The sequence below is a fragment of the Heteronotia binoei genome, chromosome 20, assembly GCF_032191835.1.
Source record: "Heteronotia binoei isolate CCM8104 ecotype False Entrance Well chromosome 20, APGP_CSIRO_Hbin_v1, whole genome shotgun sequence".
In the NCBI taxonomy this organism is placed as follows: domain Eukaryota; kingdom Metazoa; phylum Chordata; class Lepidosauria; order Squamata; family Gekkonidae; genus Heteronotia; species Heteronotia binoei.
Genome location: NC_083242.1, coordinates 34322951 through 34343241, shown reverse-complemented (window position 1 = coordinate 34343241; position 20291 = coordinate 34322951). Strand labels below are relative to the sequence as shown.

Here is a 20291-nt window from a genome sequence, read left to right as displayed (position 1 = left end):
AAGAGAGCTATGGCTGACCCAAGGCCATTCCAGCAGGTGCAAGTGGAGGAGTGGGGAATCAAACCCGGTTCTCCCAGATAAGAGAGCTATGGCTGACCCAAGGCCATTCCACCAGCTGCAAGTGGAGGAGTGGGGAATCAAACCCGGTTCTCCCAGATAAGAGAGCTATGGCTGACCCAAGGCCATTCCAGCAGGTGCAAGTGGAGGAGTGGGGAATCAAACCCGGTTCTCCCAGATAAGAGAGCTCTGGCTGACCCAAGGCCATTCCAGCAGCTGCAAGTGGAGGAGTGGGGAATCAAACCCGGTTCTCCCAGATAAGAGAGCTATGGCTGACCCAAGGCCATTCCAGCAGGTGCAAGTGGAGGAGTGGGGAATCAAACCCGGTTCTCCCAGATAAGAGAGCTATGGCTGACCCAAGGCCATTCCACCAGCTGCAAGTGGAGGAGTGGGGAATCAAACCCGGTTCTTCCAGATAAGAGAGCTATGGCTGACCCAAGGCCATTCCAGCAGGTGCAAGTGGAGGAGTGGGGAATCAAACCCGGTTCTCCCAGATAAGAGAGCTCTGGCTGACCCAAGGCCATTCCAGCAGCTGCAAGTGGAGGAGTGGGGAATCAAACCCGGTTCTCCCAGATAAGAGAGCTCTGGCTGACCCAAGGCCATTCCAGCAGGTGCAAGTGGAGGAGTGGGGAATCAAACCCTGTTCTCCCAGATAAGAGAGCTCTGGCTGACCCAAGGCCATTCCAGCAGCTGCAAGTGGAGGAGTGGGGAATCAAGCCCGGTTCTCCCAGATAAGAGAGCTCTGGCTGACCCAAGGCCATTCCAGCAGCTGCAAGTGGAGGAATGGGGAATCAAGCCCGGTTCTCCCAGATAAGAGAGCTCTGGCTGACCCAAGGCCATTCCAGCAGCTGCAAGTGGAGGAGTGGGGAATCAAACCCGGTTCTCCCAGATAAGAGAGCTCTGGCTGACCCAAGGCCATTCCAGCAGGTGCAAGTGGAGGAGTGGGGAATCAAACCCGGTTCTCCCAGATAAGAGAGCTCTGGCTGACCCAAGGCCATTCCAGCAGGTGCAAGTGGAGGAGTGGGGAATCAAACCCGGTTCTCCCAGATAAGAGAGCTATGGCTGACCCAAGGCCATTCCAGCAGGTGCAAGTGGAGGAGTGGGGAATCAAACCCGGTTCTCCCAGATAAGAGAGCTCTGGCTGACCCAAGGGCATTCCAGCAGCTGCAAGTGGAGGAGTGGGGAATCAAACCCGGTTCTCCCAGATAAGAGAGCTATGGCTGACCCAAGGCCATTCCAGCAGGTGCAAGTGGAGGAGTGGGGAATCAAACCCGGTTCTCCCAGATAAGAGAGCTCTGGCTGACCCAAGGCCATTCCAGCAGCTGCAAGTGGAGGAGTGGGGAATCAAACCCGGTTCTCCCAGATAAGAGAGCTCTGGCTGACCCAAGGCCATTCCAGCAGGTGCAAGTGGAGGAGTGGGGAATCAAACCCGGTTCTCCCAGATAAGAGAGCTCTGGCTGACCCAAGGCCATTCCAGCAGCTGCAAGTGGAGGAGTGGGGAATCAAACCCGGTTCTCCCAGATAAGAGAGCTATGGCTGACCCAAGGCCATTCCAGCAGGTGCAAGTGGAGGAGTGGGGAATCAAACCCGGTTCTCCCAGATAAGAGAGCTATGGCTGACTCAAGGCCATTCCACCAGCTGCAAGTGGAGGAGTGGGGAATCAAACCCGGTTCTCCCAGATAAGAGAGCTATGGCTGACCCAAGGCCATTCCAGCAGGTGCAAGTGGAGGAGTGGGGAATCAAACCCGGTTCTCCCAGATAAGAGAGCTCTGGCTGACCCAAGGCCATTCCAGCAGCTGCAAGTGGAGGAGTGGGGAATCAAACCCGGTTCTCCCAGATAAGAGAGCTATGGCTGACCCAAGGCCATTCCAGCAGGTGCAAGTGGAGGAGTGGGGAATCAAACCCGGTTCTCCCAGATAAGAGAGCTATGGCTGACCCAAGGCCATTCCACCAGCTGCAAGTGGAGGAGTGGGGAATCAAACCCGGTTCTTCCAGATAAGAGAGCTATGGCTGACCCAAGGCCATTCCAGCAGGTGCAAGTGGAGGAGTGGGGAATCAAACCCGGTTCTCCCAGATAAGAGAGCTCTGGCTGACCCAAGGCCATTCCAGCAGCTGCAAGTGGAGGAGTGGGGAATCAAACCCGGTTCTCCCAGATAAGAGAGCTCTGGCTGACCCAAGGCCATTCCAGCAGGTGCAAGTGGAGGAGTGGGGAATCAAACCCTGTTCTCCCAGATAAGAGAGCTCTGGCTGACCCAAGGCCATTCCAGCAGCTGCAAGTGGAGGAGTGGGGAATCAAGCCCGGTTCTCCCAGATAAGAGAGCTCTGGCTGACCCAAGGCCATTCCAGCAGCTGCAAGTGGAGGAATGGGGAATCAAGCCCGGTTCTCCCAGATAAGAGAGCTCTGGCTGACCCAAGGCCATTCCAGCAGGTGCAAGTGGAGGAGTGGGGAATCAAACCCGGTTCTCCCAGATAAGAGAGCTCTGGCTGACCCAAGGCCATTCCAGCAGGTGCAAGTGGAGGAGTGGGGAATCAAGCCCGGTTCTCCCAGATAAGAGAGCTCTGGCTGACCCAAGGCCATTCCAGCAGCTGCAAGTGGAGGAGTGGGGAATCAAACCCGGTTCTCCCAGATAAGAGAGCTCTGGCTGACCCAAGGCCATTCCAGCAGGTGCAAGTGGAGGAGTGGGGAATCAAGCCCGGTTCTCCCAGATAAGAGAGCTCTGGCTGACCCAAGGCCATTCCAGCAGGTGCAAGTGGAGGAGTGGGGAATCAAGCCCGGTTCTCCCAGATAAGAGAGCTCTGGCTGACCCAAGGCCATTCCAGCAGCTGCAAGTGGAGGAATGGGGAATCAAGCCCGGTTCTCCCAGATAAGAGAGCTCTGGCTGACCCAAGGCCATTCCAGCAGGTGCAAGTGGAGGAGTGGGGAATCAAACCCGGTTCTCCCAGATAAGAGAGCTCTGGCTGACCCAAGGCCATTCCAGCAGGTGCAAGTGGAGGAGTGGGGAATCAAGCCCGGTTCTCCCAGATAAGAGAGCTCTGGCTGACCCAAGGCCATTCCAGCAGCTGCAAGTGGAGGAGTGGGGAATCAAACCCGGTTCTCCCAGATAAGAGAGCTCTGGCTGACCCAAGGCCATTCCAGCAGGTGCAAGTGGAGGAGTGGGGAATCAAACCCGGTTCTCCCAGATAAGAGAGCTCTGGCTGACCCAAGGCCATTCCAGCAGGTGCAAGTGGAGGAGTGGGGAATCAAGCCCGGTTCTCCCAGATAAGAGAGCTCTGGCTGACCCAAGGCCATTCCAGCAGCTGCAAGTGGAGGAGTGGGGAATCAAACCCGGTTCTCCCAGATAAGAGAGCTCTGGCTGACCCAAGGCCATTCCAGCAGGTGCAAGTGGAGGAGTGGGGAATCAAACCCGGTTCTCCCAGATAAGAGAGCTCTGGCTGACCCAAGGCCATTCCAGCAGGTGCAAGTGGAGGAGTGGGGAATCAAGCCCGGTTCTCCCAGATAAGAGAGCTCTGGCTGACCCAAGGCCATTCCAGCAGCTGCAAGTGGAGGAGTGGGGAATCAAACCCGGTTCTCCCAGATAAGAGAGCTCTGGCTGACCCAAGGCCATTCCAGCAGGTGCAAGTGGAGGAGTGGGGAATCAAACCTAGTTCTCCCAGATAAGAGAGCTCTGGCTGACCCAAGGCCATTCCAGCAGGTGCAAGTGGAGGAGTGGGGAATCAAACCTAGTTCTCCCAGATAAGAGAGCTCTGGCTGACCCAAGGCCATTCCAGCAGCTGCAAGTGGAGGAGGGGGGAATCAAACTCGGTTCTCCTGGATAAGAGTCCGCGCACTTCACCACCAGACCAAGCTGCAGCGTATTCTGTGGCATTCTTCTCCGCAGACTCCCCTCCTCTCTCCAAACCCTGCCTTCCCCAAGCTGTAACTCCAAATCTCCAGGAATTTCCCAACCTGCAGTTGGCAACTCTAGAAACTGGGCATGGACCGATGACGCTTTCGCCCAGCAAGGCTTTTGATTGGCCAGTGGAGGTTCGATGGCCTGTGAGGATTTTTAAAAAACGTTGCTTTGGCAGCAGCTTTCCTATGTGACTGAAGGTAAGCCTCAGCAGCCATTTTATGACTCACTCCACCTCCCATGGCAGCCATTTTGTGACCACCATTTTGTGGCTGCGACCACCACACTGTGTCAGAAGCCCAAAGGAGCCTGCAGGCTCAGAAAGGTTGAACGCCCCTTCTCTTAACACTGGGTTCGGGGGGAAACCACAGTTCCTTACCCCGTTCCCGTAGGAGAGTACAGGGCCAAAGAGGCTATCCAGGTAGCGATCCAAACCCTTCTGGCTCCGGGACTCGCTGAAGGTATCTGAATCTGCTTCCAAGTCCAGAAGGAGAAAGAAACGCTGATTAGACCCAAAAGATTTCTCGAAGGAGGATGATAATAATAATAATAATAATAATAATAATAATAATAATAATAATAATAATAATAATAATAATAATAATTTTATATCCCGCCCTCCCCCGCCAACGCAGGCTCAGGGCGGCTAACAACATTTGTAAGAACACGATACAATAGATGATAAAACATTAAATTAACATTATTTAAAAAGCAGTTAATACTTAATTAAACTTAACTTATCCTGACAGTGCCATGATGTTTCTGACGCTATTTCTGTCAGCTTACATAATGACAGGGTCCCTCGGCAGGACCATATTGGCGGCTTTCTTTATTAAACGTCATGGATCAGCAGTCCGTGAACGCCAGCTTGAAGAGGGCGGTCTTGCAGGCCCTGCGGAACTGGTCAAGGCTCCGCAGGGCCCGCACCTCCTCCGGGAGCTGATTCCATAGGCATGGGGCCACGATGGAAAAGGCCCGTGCACAAGTGTTCTGAAGTTTAACCTTTTTTGGCCCAGGGATAGTACATGACTATCTCGGTGGTCATTTTGGGCCCAAATATCAGGGGCGTGAGGGAGGACTGGTTGGAAACAGAAGATGGGGCTCCTGTAAAACTACCGGTTTAATAGAAAAGGGAATTTTTGCCAGGGCAAAGTTGCTCCGTAGGGTTGACATTATGACATGACAGGGGGAATGTGCCAGAACGCCCTCTGATATCTCTAGTATCCGCCTAGGGTTGCCGAGTCCAATTCAAGAAATATCTGGGGACTTTGGGAGTGGAGCCAGGAGACATTGGTGGGGTGGAGCCAGGAGACATTGGGGAGGTGGAGCCAGGAGACATTGGGGGGTGGAGCCAGGAGACTTTGGGGGTGGAGCCAGGAGCAAGGGTGTGACAAGCACGATTAAACTCCAAGGTGAGTTCTGGCCATCACATTTAAAGGGACCGCACACCTTTTAAATGCCTTCCCTCCATTGGAAATCATGAAGGATAGGGGCACCTTCTTTGGGGGCTCATAGAATTGGACCCTCTCATGGATTGCTGCCTTGACGTGGCGAGAGGGCTTGTGAGATTCAGTGAGGCTGTGGGCTATGCCATGCAGGGCCACCCGAGATGGACAGGCCACAGCTGAGAACCCAGACAAAATGCGATCCACTGGAGAAGGAAATGGCAACCCACTCCAGTATCCTTGCCAAAAAAACCCCATGGACAGTAACAAAAGGCTAAAAGATATGGTGCTGGAAGATGAGCCCCTCGGGTCAGAAGGTGCCCAATATGCTACTGGGGAAGAGCGGAGGGCAAGTCCAAATAACCACAGAAAGAGTGAAGCGGCTGGGCCAAAGCCGAAAAGATGCTCAGCTGTGGATGTGTCTGATGGTGAAAGAACAGTCCGATGCTGCAAAGAACAATACTGTATTGGAACGTGGAATGTAAGATCTATGAATCAAGGTAAGCTGGATATAGTCAAACAAGAGATGGCAAGACTGAACATCGACATCTTGGGAATCAGTGAACTAAAATGGACGGGAATGGGTGAATTTAACTCAGAGGATCACTACATCTATTAATGTGGGCAAGAGTCCCGTAGAAGAAATGGGGTGGCATTTATAGTTAAAAAGAGAGTGAGGAAGGCACTAATGGGATACAATCTCAAAAATGACAGAATGATCTCGGTCCGTATCCAAGGCAAACCATTCAATATCACAGCAATCCAAGTCTATGCCCCAACCACTGATGCAGAAAAGGCTGAAGTGGACCAGTTCTATGAAGATCTTCAACACTTTCTAGAATTAACACCAAAAAAAGATGTCCTCCTCATCATAGGGGACTGGAATGCCAAAGTAGGAAGTCAAAAGGTGACCGGAACAACTGACACGTTTGGCCTTGGAGAACAAAATGAAGCCGGGCAAAGGCTAATAGAGTTTTGTCAAGAGAACAAGCTGGTCATAGCGAACACCCTCTTCCAACAACCTAAAAGGCGACTCTACACATGGACATCACCTGATGGGCAACACAGAAATCAGACTGATTGTATACTCTGCAGTCAAAGATGGAGAAGCTCCTTACAGTCAGCAAAAACAAGACCTGGAGCTGACTGCGGTTCAGATCATGAGCTACTTATCGCAAAATTCAGGCTTCAACTGAAGAAAACTGGGGAAGCCATTAGGCCATTCAGGGTTGACCTTGATCACATCTCTTATGAATATACAGTGGAGGTGAAGAATAGGTTTAAGGAACTAGAGTTGATAGACAGAGCACCTGAAGAACTATGGACGGAGGTTCGTGACACTGTACAGAAGGCAGCAATCAGCATCATCCCAAAGAAAAAGAAATGCATGAAAGCAAAGTGGCTGTCTGATGAGGCTTTACAAATAGCTAAGGAAAGAAGGAAAGCGAAAGGCAAAGGTGAAAAGGATTCACTCAACTTAATGCAGATTTCCAGAGAACAGCAAGGAGAGATAAAGAGGCCTTCCTGAAGGAACAATGCAAAGCAATAGAGGAAAATAATAGAATGGGAAGGACAAGAGATCTTTTCAAGAAAATTGGAGAAATCAAGGGTACGTTTTGTGCAAAGATGACCATGATAAAGGACAAAAACAGTAGGGACCTAACAGAAGCAGAAAGGATCTCAATGTCCTTGACAACCATGACAGTGAAATCGCTGACCTTGAGCCAGACATCCTGGAGTGTGAAGTCAAATGGGCCTTAGAAAGCATTACTAACAACAAAGCGAGCGGAGATGATGATATCCCAGTTGAGCTATTCAAAGTCCTAAAAGATGATGCTGTTAAAGTGATGCACACATTATGTCAACAAATTTGGAAAACACAACAGTGGCCACAGGATTGGAAAAGATCAGTTTATATTCCAATCCCAAAGAAGGCCAATGCCAAGGAATGTTCAAACTATCGCACCATTGCACTCATTTCACATGCCAGCAAAGTCATGTTAAAGATCCTACAAGCTAGGCTTCAGCAGTATGTCGATCGGGAACTACCAGAAGTTCAAGCTGGGTTTCGGAGATGTAGAGGAACGAGAGATCAAATTGCCAACATTCGCTGGATTATGGAGAAAGCACGGGAGTATCAGAAAAACGTGTATTTCTGTTTCATTGACTATGCTAAAGCCTTTGATTGTGTGGATCACAACAAACTGTGTCAAGTCTTTAAAGAGATGGGCGTACCAGATCACCTCACATGTCTCCTGAGAAACCTGTATAAGGGTCAAGAAGCAACTGTCAGAACGGGATATGGAACAACTGATTGGTTTAGAATAGGAAAAGGAGTTCAACGAGGATGTATATTGTCACCCTGCTTATTTAATTTATATGCAGAGTACATCATGCGGAATGCTGGCCTGGATGAAGCAGAAGCCGGAATTAGGATCGCCGGGAAAAACATCAACAACCTCAGATACGCAGATGATACCACTCTAATAGCAGAAAGTGAGGAGGACCTAAAGAACCTTTTGTTGAGGGTGAAAGAGGAGAGCACAGAAGTAGGCTTTAAACTCAACATGAGAGCACAAAAGTAGGCTTGAAACTCATCACTCCTTGGCAAACAGAAGGGGAAGACATGGAAGTAGTGACAGACTTCACATTTCTGGGATCCAAGATCACTGCAGATGGTGACTGTAGCCATGAAATCAAAAGACGTTTGCTCCTTGGGAGGACAGCAATGGCAAACCTGGGCAGTATAATAAAAAGTAGAGCCATCACCCTGCCAACAAAAGTCCGTGTAGTCAAAGTAATGGTATTCCCAGTAGTGGCTGTGAGAGCTGGACCACAAGGAAGGCCGAGCAAAGAAGAATAGATGCTTTTGAGCTGCGGTGCTGGAGAAGACTCTTGAAAGTCCTTGGACTGCAAGAAGATCCAATCAGTCAGTCCTAAGGGAAATCAACCCAGACTGTTCCCTGAAAGGTCAGATGCTGAAGCTGAAACTCAAATACTTTGGCCACCCAATGAGAAGGGAGCACTCATGATCCTGATGCTGGGAAAGACAGAAGGCAAAAGAAGAAGAGGATGGCAAAAGATGAGATGGCTGGACAGTGTTACTGATGTAAAACACGAATTTGAGCAGACTTCGGAGGATGGTGGAAGACAGGAGGGCTTGGTGTGACTTTGTCCATGGGGTCGCAAAGAGTCGGACTCGACTGTGCAACTGAACAACAAAAGAATTGGACCCCCTGGTTTAATCCTTTTTAAACTTGGAAGGCATTTTGGGGAGAGGCACTGGATCCTATGCTGAAAATTTGGTGCCTCTGTCTCAAAAAAACAGCTCCCCCCAGAGCCCCAGATACTCATGGATCAATCAATTCTCCATTATACCCTATGGGAATCAATCTCCATAGGGAATAATGGGGTGCCCAGCAGACATCCCTCTGCTTTCTGATGACCATGAAGCGGGGAGGGGGAAGGCTGCCAAACCGGGGGATCCCCTGCCCCCACCTGGGGATTGGCATCCCTATATCTGCCCCTGTTTAAATCGATGGTACAGTTCTGGTCACCGCACGTCAAAAAAAGATATTCTAGCATTGGAAAAGATGCAGGAAAGGGCAACTAGAATGATTAAAGGGTTGGAGCATTTTCCCTATGAAGAAAGGTTAAAGCGCCTGGGGCTCTTTAGCTTGGAGAAACGTCAACTGAGGGGTGACATGATAGAGGTTTACAAGATAATGCATGGGATGGAGAAAGTAGAGAAAGAAGTCCTTTTCTCCCTTTCTCACAATATGAGAACTCGTGGAGTCGTGGGCACTCAATGAAATTGCTGAGCAATCAGATTAGAACACATATAAAGAAGTACTTCTTCACCCAAAGGGTGATTAACACATGGAATTCACTGCCACAGGAGGTGGTGGCGGCTGCAAGCATAGACATCTTCAAGAGGGGACTGGATAAACATCTGGAGCAGAGGTCCATCAGTGGCTATTAATCACAAAGTATAGATGGAACTCTCTTTCTAGGGCAAGCGATGCTCTGTATTCTTGGTGTTTGGGGGGGGGGGCAACAATGGGAGGGCTTCTTGTGTCCTGGCCCCACTGATGGACCTCCTGACATCACTTGGTTTTTTGGTCATTGTGTGACACAGAGTGTCGGACTGGATGGGCCATTGGCCTGATCCAACACGGCTTCTCTTCTGTTCATAGAATCCCATCCACTTTTTACATTCAATCGCCTTCCAGGCAGTTTTCTTCTCTGGTCCCTATTGCAACCAGTCTGTTTTCCGAATCTCTAACTGCAACGCAATCTCCTAAACAAACTAACTTTACTGAAAAACGGCGCCCTTCACTTGACTACTTGGGAAACAAAAGCTTTATACCACTTAGTTGGGAACTACAGAAATGGCTATAAAAATTGCTTTTCTAGGACATGAAATATCACTCTGTTACAAATGCTGGCGTGGTACGTCACACCTCTGCAGCTCCACATAAGATAATTTAATGTGCATTGACTGCTGTCTGTGTAATTCTAATCTCGACTTTAATCAAGTTAATTAAAAAAAAAATCCTAGCTACTGCACCCCATATGGATTTGGCCGCCTCTCTCGGCTCACACCCCTAACAGTGGCTGTTTAGCTAGTGATTTCAGAAAAGCTGTATCACATCAGCACCACCCCCACACAAAAAAAAAAGAGAAGAGGGGGGCACTCACCGTGGCTGCAATAGCCCTCCGAGTCAGGCAGGTTGGTGGGGGCCTTTGTGGGCGGCGGGGGAGGGACCTCCCCATCCGAGTCCAAACCATGTCTGAATACTCTAATCAGAAAAGGGGAGAAAGAGGGCGGACAGCGGGGTGAAGAGGGGAGGGAAGAAAATTAGGCTTTAAGTCGGGTATGACTAAGAAGTCCCAGACCGATTTCCCACTAGGCTTAGGCCACTCTCGTGCTCCTCTTCTCTGCGGGGGCTTCCCTTGGATTTCACACTACCTGCCCTGGGGCTGCAACTAGCTTCGCCTTTTTTGCATGGCAAACAGAAACCTCTAAAAACCAGTTTCTGTTTGTTGCACGTAAAAGGCAAAGCTAATTGCAGCCCCGGGGCAGATAGTGTGAAATCCAACGGAACCCCCCGTAGAGAAGAGGAGCGTCAGAGCGGCTTAAGTCTATTGGGAAATCAGTGCCAGTTTCTCAGGTTTTCCTACTCTACCTAACAGGGTCATTACGCAGATAAAATGTAGGGAGAAGTCTTCATTTTACAAACTTGAGGACCATCGGAAGAGCCCTGCTACATCAGACCAGTGAGGGTCCACCTAGTCCAGCCTCCTGTCTCACACAGTGGCCAACGAGTTCTCTGGAGGGCGAACAGCAGGGCAGAGAGGCCGAGGCCTTCCCCTGAGAAGAACCTCAGAAGAGCCCTGTTGGATCAGACCAGTGAGGGTCCATGTAGCCCAGCCTCCTGTCTCACACAGTGGCCAGCCAGTTCCTCTGGAGGGCCAACAACAGGGTACAGAGGCCGAGGCCTTCCCCTGAGAAGAACATCAGGAGAGCTCTGCTGGGTCAGACCAGGGAGGGTCCATCTAGTCCAGCATCCTGTCTCACACAGTGGCCAGCCAGTTGCTCTGGAGGGCCAACAACAGGGTACAGAGGCCGAGGCCTTCCCTTGAGAAGAACATCAGGAGAGCCCTGCTGGGTCAGACCAGGGAGGGTCCATCTAGTCCAGCCTCCTGTCTCACACAGTGGCCAACCAGTTCTCTGGAGGTCCAGAACAGGGCACAGAGGCCGAGACCTTCCCCTGATAAGAACCTCAGAAGAGCCCTGCTGGATCAGACCAGTGAGGGTCCACTTAACTCAGCATCCTTTCTCACACAGCGGCCAACCAGTCCCATCTCACACAATGGCCCACCAGTTCCTCTGGAGGGCTAACAACGGTGTAGAGGCCGAGGCCTTCCCCAAGAAGAACATCAGAAGATGTTGGATGCCTTCAAGTTCTAGTCCAGGGGTGTCGAACTCATTTGTTATGAGGGCCAAATCTGACATAAATGAGACCTTGTCAGGCTGGGCCATGTGTGTATCTACTTAAGAATAGGTAGCAGAGATATAAACTTTATAAAGGACTCAGATATACACAATTAAAGATTTTTTTTTTTAAAAAAAACCCCTTAAAACATGCTTATAACATTAGCACTCGTCGGTCTTAAAGGTGCTTTCTTTGTATTTCTCCCTTGGGATCCAGGGAACTGGGCAAAGGAAGCGCCTTCAGAAAGAATAAAAAACCTGACACTAGGCAATTTATTAAGAATAAGTCCCACGCAGTTTGTCTCATATGAAGACCCCAGGATTTATTATCTCCCTTTCAATTATTGCAATCTTCCACAGTGGTGTGGGTTCAATCGAGTATTTCCAGACATCAGCGTTAATAAAATTAATTCTTGTGTATTATTTCTGATTTCTTGTAAGAATCCCAGTAGTTGATATATAAATATCAACTTCCACATTATTTCAATTTTTCACTTCCAATAAAGTATGCTCTATCGTGGAATCAAGCCTTCATTCAATTCTCCATAGGTGTGTCGCTTTTATTAGGACTGTACTGTTAAGTTGGGGAGGGACAGTGGCTCAGTGGTAGAGCATCTGCTTGGTAAGCAGAAGGTCCCAGGTTCAATCCCCAGCATCTCCAACTAAAAAGGGTCCAGGCAAATAGGTGTGAAAAACCTCAGCTTGAGACCCTGAAGAGCTGCTGCCAGTCTGAGTAGACAATACTGATTTTGATGGACCAAGGGTCTGATTCAGTATAAGGCAGCTTCATATGTTCAAGTGGAGTAGATGCTGATGGAGTTGAGATTCAAGGGAAGAAGAAGTAGTAGTAGAAGAAGATTTAGAGGAGGAGGAGGAGCAGGCTTTTATACCCTGCTTTTCTTTACCTTAAGGAGTCTCAAAGCAGCTTACAATTGCCTTCCTCTCCCCACAGCAGGCACCTAGTGAGGCAGAAGGGGCTGAGAGAGTTCCGAGAGAACTGTGACTGGTTCAAGGTCACTCGGTAAGCTTCGAGTGGAGGAGGAGTGGGGAATCAAACCCGGCTCTCCAGATTAGAGTCTGCCGCTCTTAACTACTGCACCTCAGTTCATCAAGGCCCATGGCAAAGACTGGGAGACAATCATCTTTCATGTTCAAGATCAAACTTGTGTCAGCGGTGGGATCCCCAATCAATAGACCTCACTCACAAGGGGGTAAAGATTTCCCTCCAGCTCTTCTCACACAGCCTCCATCCCGGGGGGCTTCGGCCTCTGTTTCTGGTCCTACAAGGACCTCTCACATCCACATGGACAGAGCCAGTGTTTCCCCGCCATCACCACCGCAACCACCCCGTCCCCCACTCTGCCTACACTTTGCCTCCGACAGTCTTCTCTGGGCCTTCCGAGGCGATGATGAAATACGACTTCTGCTTCGGGAAGCCCCTGATCAGCTCCAGGTCGGAGATCAGGTCCAGGATGTAGTCGTGGCCAGCCAGCTCGGCCCACTGGGTCCCGTCCTTCATCGTGACAGACCAGCCTTGCCAGCCGCCCATCAGGCCCCTGCCAAGAAGAACCAAACTCCGGGTGAGCCCTGGAGTGACCGACTCATCTCCAGGCTACAGAGGTCTGTTCTCCCCAGAGGAAACTGGCGTTTTGGAGAGAGCGAGCTCAACATGTCGGTTGGCAGGTCCCGCCAGGCTATGTTACCAGCGATGTCAGTTCCAGTGTGTAAAGGAAGTGACATCATCACATTGGGATATCCCAGTGATGCTCTGGTATTTGGGCAGAAACTTTATGGTAAAAATGGCTTCTGTTATAGGCTTTTGCCTGGACCTCGCCCATACGATGATGTCACTTCCGGTACATACCAGAAGCAGTGTTTTCGTGTCGCCAGTGATGTAGCCTGGGTTTCCCTCCTGCTCCTTGTAAGCCCTCCAATTGGCCAACTGATCAGTGGAGGGGTGCGGGGCCCAGGAGCAGGAAATATCTACCTCCAGTGGGAGGCTGCCCACCCTAACTCTATGGTGTACCACAGAGTATAGGAATATAGGATGTCCTAGAGCGGCGTCACGTCCCCACTGAACTTCCTCCCCTTTCAAACTTGGCCTCCCCCCAGATTCCACCCTCCATATCTCCAGGGATTACCCAACCTTGAAAAGGGATTTGTAGGGAACAGCTAAGAGCAAGATACCAATAAGCCAGGGGTGGCCAAGGGTAGATCTCCAGATGTTTTTTGCCTACAACTCCCATCAGCCCCAGCCATTGGCCATGCTGGCTGGGGCTGATGGGAGTTTAGGCAAAAAAATATCTGGAGAGCTACCGTTGGCCACTCCTGCAATTCCGGGCATCAACTGGGTACCCAAGCAAGCACCTTCTGGTAGACGCTTCTGTCTTTCTCTTACCTGTGTTGCAATACATTCGCAGCCAGGCCTTCTCCTGTGGTCCAAGAATTGATGGGGCACAAAAAGTGATCTCCTGGGGGAGGGGACAAAAAAACCACAAGGGATAATGGACGCCACCCTGCAGACAAATTGGAACTGCCCAGACTGCTCCAGTACTGCAGTCCTAAGCTCTGCTCACGACCTGAGTTTGATCCCGGAGGAAGCTGGGTTCAGGTCGCCAGCTCAAGATTGACTCAGCCTTCCATCCTTTGCAGGATGGTCAAATGAGGGCCCAGCTTGCTGGGGGGAAAGTGTAGATAACTGGGGAAGGCAACGGCGATCACGGCGGAAGCTGGGTTCAGGTAGCTGGCTCAAGGTTGACTCAGCCTTCCATCCTTCCGAGGTGGGTAAAATGAGTACCCAGATAGCTGGGAGGAAAGTGTAGATGACAGGGAAAGGCAATGGCGATCCCAGTGGGAGCTGGGTTCAGGTAGCTGGCTCAAGGTTGACTCATCCTTCCATCCTTCCGAGGTGGGTAAAATGAGTACCCAGATCGCTGGGAGGAAAGTGTAGATGACTGGGGAAGGCAATGGCGATCTTGGTGGAAGCTGGGTTCAGGTAGCTGGCTCAAGGTTGACTCAGCCTTCCATCCTTCCGAGGTGGGTAAAATGACTACCCAGCTTGCTGGGGGGAGAGCGTAGATGACTGGGGAAGGCAATGGCAAACCACCCTGTGAAAACGTCACGATGCGACGTCACCCCAGAGCTGGAAACAACCGGTGCTTGACCTTCTTAACTTCAAATCACTGCTGGCCGGGCCCGTAGCTAATCAGGGGCCCACGGGGTCTGGCCCCCTGACAGTTATTTTTTTGGGGGGGGCCCTCACCGCCCCCATCCCAGGGCCGCCCATCTCTCCCAACTCCAGTGCAATTTAATTACACAGAAGGGGCACCCAAGAACAGCCACTGCCTGTCTTGCACCATTTAAAGGGTGAGCCAATCATCTTATTGGCTGGCTGTAAATCATACCGGGGTGGGGGGGGAGGAAGAGGGGTGGCCTCCAGTCTCTCCAGCTTCCTGCTTTCACCCCCGTGGCCCCGTCCCCCGTGGCCCTCCCATGGCCACCTCTCCCCGCTGCCGCTATCTACAGGGCTGCTGCTGGCACACTCGGCGTACTCAGCTGCCACCGTGGGAAGCCTTTTTAGTGCACTCTGCTGCACGAGAGAGATTCCCGGCTGCACCTCTAGGTGGGGCCTGAAGCTCTCCCAGAAATGCAACTGTCAGGCAGCAAAGGTCTGTTCCCCTGGAGAAAATGGCTGTTTTGGAAGGTGGCCTTTATGGCTGATACTGATTCTGAAACCTTTATTAAGCATTTGTTCATAGTATTGTGATGGAACCGGCCCGATTCTGCCTTCAGACCCGGTCCCATCAACTCCCTATTGAGTCGCCAACTCCTGGAGGGAGCTATTTCTCCATCGGCCACTTGGGCTCGCTGCCACCACCTGCTCAGTCTAGGGGTTCGGATTGAGAGGAACAGGACTCCCAACCCCCCTCTCCAGCTCTGAGGCCAGGCCTCAAGGTCCTCTGCCACCCTGTACTCGGGTATCACAGAGACCGCAGCACTTCTTCGGGGAACCCCTGGAGGATTGGCACCTTATCCAACGGCATGCCTTCCCCCTTCCCCGGGGCCCCCTTCATAAAGCAGCGTGGTCTAAGCGGTTGGGGATCTATGTGGTACAGAGTTTGACTGCCAGCATTCAAAACAGTAAAAATGTTTAATAAGAAGAGAAAGAAAAAAATAAAAAAAAACCCAAAACAAAAACAGTTGCATGTAAAAGTTTAGCACAGCACCTGGTCAGCAACAAGCAGGACAAATAAAAGGTGGGTTTAAATGCATCCTCTCGTCCCTGGTGTAAACTTGCCCTACCTTGTGAATGACTTCCTGGGGTCCCACAGGCAGGAGCCCACAGGCTGGCAACCTCTCTTCCTGAGGTATCCACAGAGCCAGCGTGTGGGAGTAGGCGGGGTAGGTGGCTGCCTAGGGCGTCACCCTGCCTGCGGCGCCACTGGGTGCCGCCTCTCTCCTCTGATGAGCCGGGCCCAGGGCTTGCGTACCGCCTCTCCAAACACCCCACTTTCCCCAGGCTCCACCCCCAAACCTCCAGGAATTTCCCGACCTGGAGATGGCAACCCAAGTCCTCAGCTCCTTGGGCCCGTTACCATTGAAACAGTAGATGTCCAAGGCCATGTTGACTTTGCTGCGGCAGGCCATCCACTCCAGCAGGGTAGGCGGATACGAGCGGGCCGCTTCGATGCCGTGTTGGGTCTTCTCCATGGCTTGCATGAGCTTGTGCTGGCAAACGGGTTTGTAGCCGTCGTAGGCATAGTCCGAAACAAACCTGGGTGGGGGAGAGGGAGAAGGAGACTCTAAGAGTGAAAGCTCAGGGCACCTTTAGTGTTTTTAGAAAGTGGGCGGGGCCTAGGGTTGCCCACTCCAATTCAAGAAATAATTGGGGACTTTGGGGGTGGAGCCAGGAGACTTTGGGGGTGGAGCCAGGAGACATTGGGGTGGAGCCAAGATCAAGGCTGTGACAAGCATAATTGAACTCCAAAGGGAGTGCTGGCCATCACATTTAAAAGGACGGCACACCTTTTCAATGCTTTCCTTCCATAGGAAATAATGAAGGATAGGGGCACCTTTTTGGGGGCTCATAGAATTGGACCCCCTGGTCCAATCGTTTTGAAACTTGGGGGATATTTTGGGGAGAGGCACTAGATGATGTACTGAAAATTTGGTGCCTCTACCTCAAAAAACAGCCTCCCCAGAGCCCCAGATACCCGCAGATCAATTCTCCATTATTTTCTATGGGAATAAATCTCTATAGGGAACAATGGAGACATTTCCCTCCCCTTCCCCCGTTTTCTGACGACCCTGAAGCGGGGGGAGGGTCTCCAAACCGGGGGATCCCCTGCCCCCACCTGGGGATTGGCAACCCTAGCGGGGCCAGGCAGAACTTTTGACCAGCGAGGCTTCTGAGTGGCCTTTGGAGGTTTGATTGGCGGTGTAGATTTTTAAACACGTCACTTTGGTAGCAGCCGCCTCCACAGCACAAGGATCTTCACTGTGTGATGGAAGAAAAGTTAGGACAGATAGGGCTTTTTTTGTAGAAGAATAGGCTTGCCAATCCCCAGGTCCCAGCGGGGGTTCTCCTGCTTTCCCAGGATCCTTCCCGCTCCCGGTCAGGTGGCCAGCGGGGGAAGCCCCACCCCCACAGCCACCCCTTGCCTTTCCACCTCCAGAGGTTTCAGACTCCACTTGGGAAAAGGCTTCCTCTTGGGATGGTGCGTCTGTGTCTTTAAGGCTGCAGGGGGGCGGGGGGAGCAGGCGGAACAACACGGCTGCTCCCAGCGGCCGTGAAAGCAGCCCAGACCCTCCGTTGGTTGCACAATCTTTTCAGAGGTCGTTTGCATCGGAAAAATAAACTTGAACTTTTGGTTGCTCTCCATTACTTTGAAGAAGTTGGACGTTCAGCAACTCGTGAGTGGAGATGCCAATCCCCAGGTGGGGCGGGAGAAAAGCACTAAAGCATCCACGATAAACCAGCCTCAAGAATAATTAATTTCTATTCATATACAGAACATAGAAACCTTGTGCAATAAATATTACAAAGGCGCAATGGTATCGCAGCCAAGTCCTGTAAGTTCAAATTTACGACAAGAGTTCTTGTTTTCGTAGAAAGGGGTTGGAATGTGATAAGATAAGCCGCGAAAACAGAGTCCGATTTGGGGTAGGACATTAAAAAAAACGGCGCCCGCGGGTACAGGTTATAGAACCACTCCTCAGTCTGATGAAATACACCCAAGATTATTCACGTCCACCAAAATGACCTTGTATATTTTATTGTAAAAACTTGCTGGTGATGTATTGTGTTTACACAGCTTGTAGAGGCCACGTGTGAAACAGGGCCATACGCGCATCCCCGCTGCGTCAATGTGCCTTGCTGTCGTTATGATCTACACCAGTTACGTCTAGAGAAAAATCGGACTCTGTTTTCCCGGCTTATCTTATCGCATTCCGACCCCTTTCTACAAAAACAAGAACTCTCGTCGTAAATTTGAACCTATGGGACTTGGATGTGATACCGTTGCACCTTTGTAATATTTATTGCACGAGGTTTCTATGTTTTGTATATGAATAGCAATTAATTATTCTTGAGGCTGGTTTGTTGTGGATGCTCTAGTGCTTTTTTCCTGCTCCACTTTCCACGTTACTCTTTTTGGGTTGTTCCAGTCCCCAGGTGGGAGCAGGCTTCAGAGTCATCGGAAAGGGGGGGGGGGGCAGGGGGAGGGAAATGTCTGCTGGTTACTTCATTATTCCCTATGGAGATCGATTCCTATGGGGTATAATGGAGAATTGATCTGGGGGTATCTGGGGCTCTCGGGAGGATGTTTTTTGCGGTAGAGGCACCACATTTTCAGCATAGCATCCAGTGCCTCTCCCCAGAATACCTCCCAAGTTTCAAAAAGATTGGACCAGGGGGTCCAATTCTATGAGCCCCAAAAGAAGGGGCCCCTATTCTTCGTTATTTCTAATGTAGGGAAGGCATTTAAAAGGTGCGTGGTTCCTTTAAATATGATGGCCAAAACTCCCCTTGGAGTTTAATTGTGCTTGTCACAACTTTGCTTATGGCTCCATCCCCAAAGTCTCCTGGCCCCACCCCCAAAGTCTCCTGGCTCCACTCCCAAAGTTCCCAGATATTTCTTGAATTGGACTTGGCAACCCTATAGCAGGAATTCCTTTGCATATTAGGCTACCCTCTCTTATGTAGCCAATCCTCCAAGAGCGTACAGGGCTCTTCTTACAGGGCCTACTGTAAACTCTTGGAGGACTGGCTACATCAGGGGGTGGGGGTGACCTAATATGCAAAGGAGTTCCTGCTACAAAAAAGCCCTAATGGCAGCCATTTTGTGACTGGCTCCACCTCCTGCAGCACCATTTTTGTGGCTGGCCCCACCTCCTGCAGCAGCCATTTTTGTGGCTGGCCCCGCCTCCTGTGGGAGCCATTTTTGTGGCTGTGCCCACCATGCCGTGTCAGAACTCTAAAGGTTTGAGGGCCCCGATCCCCTCCTCCTCCAGTGCCACTCACTTCAGCAAGTGCTTCTCCAGGCTGGGGGAGGGTGTGAAGGCGCTGAGGCAGATGGCCAGCAAGAGCCAACCCCGTTCCTCGTTGAGGATGTTGGGGTTCCGCCAGACCTGGTTGACGATCTGGGCCAGGATCTCGTCCCGCAGGCCGGTCGTCGACAGCCCCCTCTGCACAATGTAGTTCCCGAAGAGGCTCTCTTGAGTGCCGTTGAGGTGGGGGTCACCCATAAAGCGGAGAACCTGCCATGGACGGAGGAAGTGACATCAAAAAACCGGACAAGACAATGGGATGGGGCCTAGGAAATTCGCAGACTCACAGCTGATCTCCATGTGGCAGAGACCAGTTCCCCTGGAGAAAGCAGCTGCTTTTTAAGGTGAACTTGATGGCATTGTACCAGGGCTCCCAAGCTCATGCCTGGGACGGGGGATCCACAGGTCTGGAGGGCCCCAATCCACCAGCAGGAAGCACACCACCAGGGGGAACCCCGCCCCCAAAGAGGCCTGTCACCACGTGCCGTCCCCGGGGTGATGATGCAGCAGGGGACTGTTCTCTCATGCGTGCTTTGTGTGCACAGTGCAGTGACATCACCCAGAAGTGACGTTATCGCGCTGGGGACGCTTTAGGACTCATGGTAAAACTCTATGGTACCTAGGGTTGCCAAGTCCAATTTAAGAAATATCTGGGGAGTTTGGGGGTGGAGCCAGGAGACTTTGGGGGAGGAGCCAGGAGACATTGGGGGCGGAGCCAAGATCAAGGCTGTGACAAGCATAATTGAACGCCAAAGGGAGTTCTGGCCATCACATTTAAAGGGACGGCACACCTTTTCAATGCCTTCCTTCCATAGGAAATAATGAAGGATAGGGGCACCTTCTTTTGAGGCTCATAGAATTGGACCCCCTGATCCAATCGTTTTGAAACTTGGGGGATATTTTGCGGAGAGGCACTAGATGCTGCACTGAAAATTTGGTGCCTCTACCTCAAAAAAACAGCCCCCCCAGAGCCCCAGATACCTGCAGATCAATTCTCCATGATTTTCTATGGGAATAAATCTCCCTAGGGAATAACGGAGTGTCCAGCAGACATTTCCCTCCCCTCCCCCCGCTTTCTGACGACCCTGAAGCGGGGGGAGGGCCTCCAAACCAGGGGATCCCCTGCCCCCACCTGGGGATTGGCAACCCTAATGGTACCATAGAGTTTTATTGCAAGTCCTAGCATCCCTGGCGTGATGACATCACTTCTGGGTGATGTCATTGCACTGCGCACGCAAAGCACGCACGAGAGAACAGTCCCCTGCCACAGCGGCGGAAAGACTTGGCAACCTTATGTTGCACCTCATTGAAGTCTCTCTCTGCCCCAAACTCCACCCTCCCCAGCCTCCGCCC

General features: G+C 51.2%; 1 protein-coding gene across 1 annotated transcript in view; it reads right to left on the bottom strand.

The window, feature by feature from the left end:
* MYO15A (myosin XVA) overlaps nt 1-20291 on the bottom strand; it is a 168957-nt gene that overhangs the window by 71240 nt on the left and 77426 nt on the right. The window contains 6 exon segments of the mRNA XM_060260643.1: nt 4327-4418; nt 10094-10194; nt 12758-12946; nt 13789-13861; nt 15986-16164; nt 18913-19148. Coding sequence (XP_060116626.1) covers nt 4327-4418; nt 10094-10194; nt 12758-12946; nt 13789-13861; nt 15986-16164; nt 18913-19148 — 870 coding nt within the window.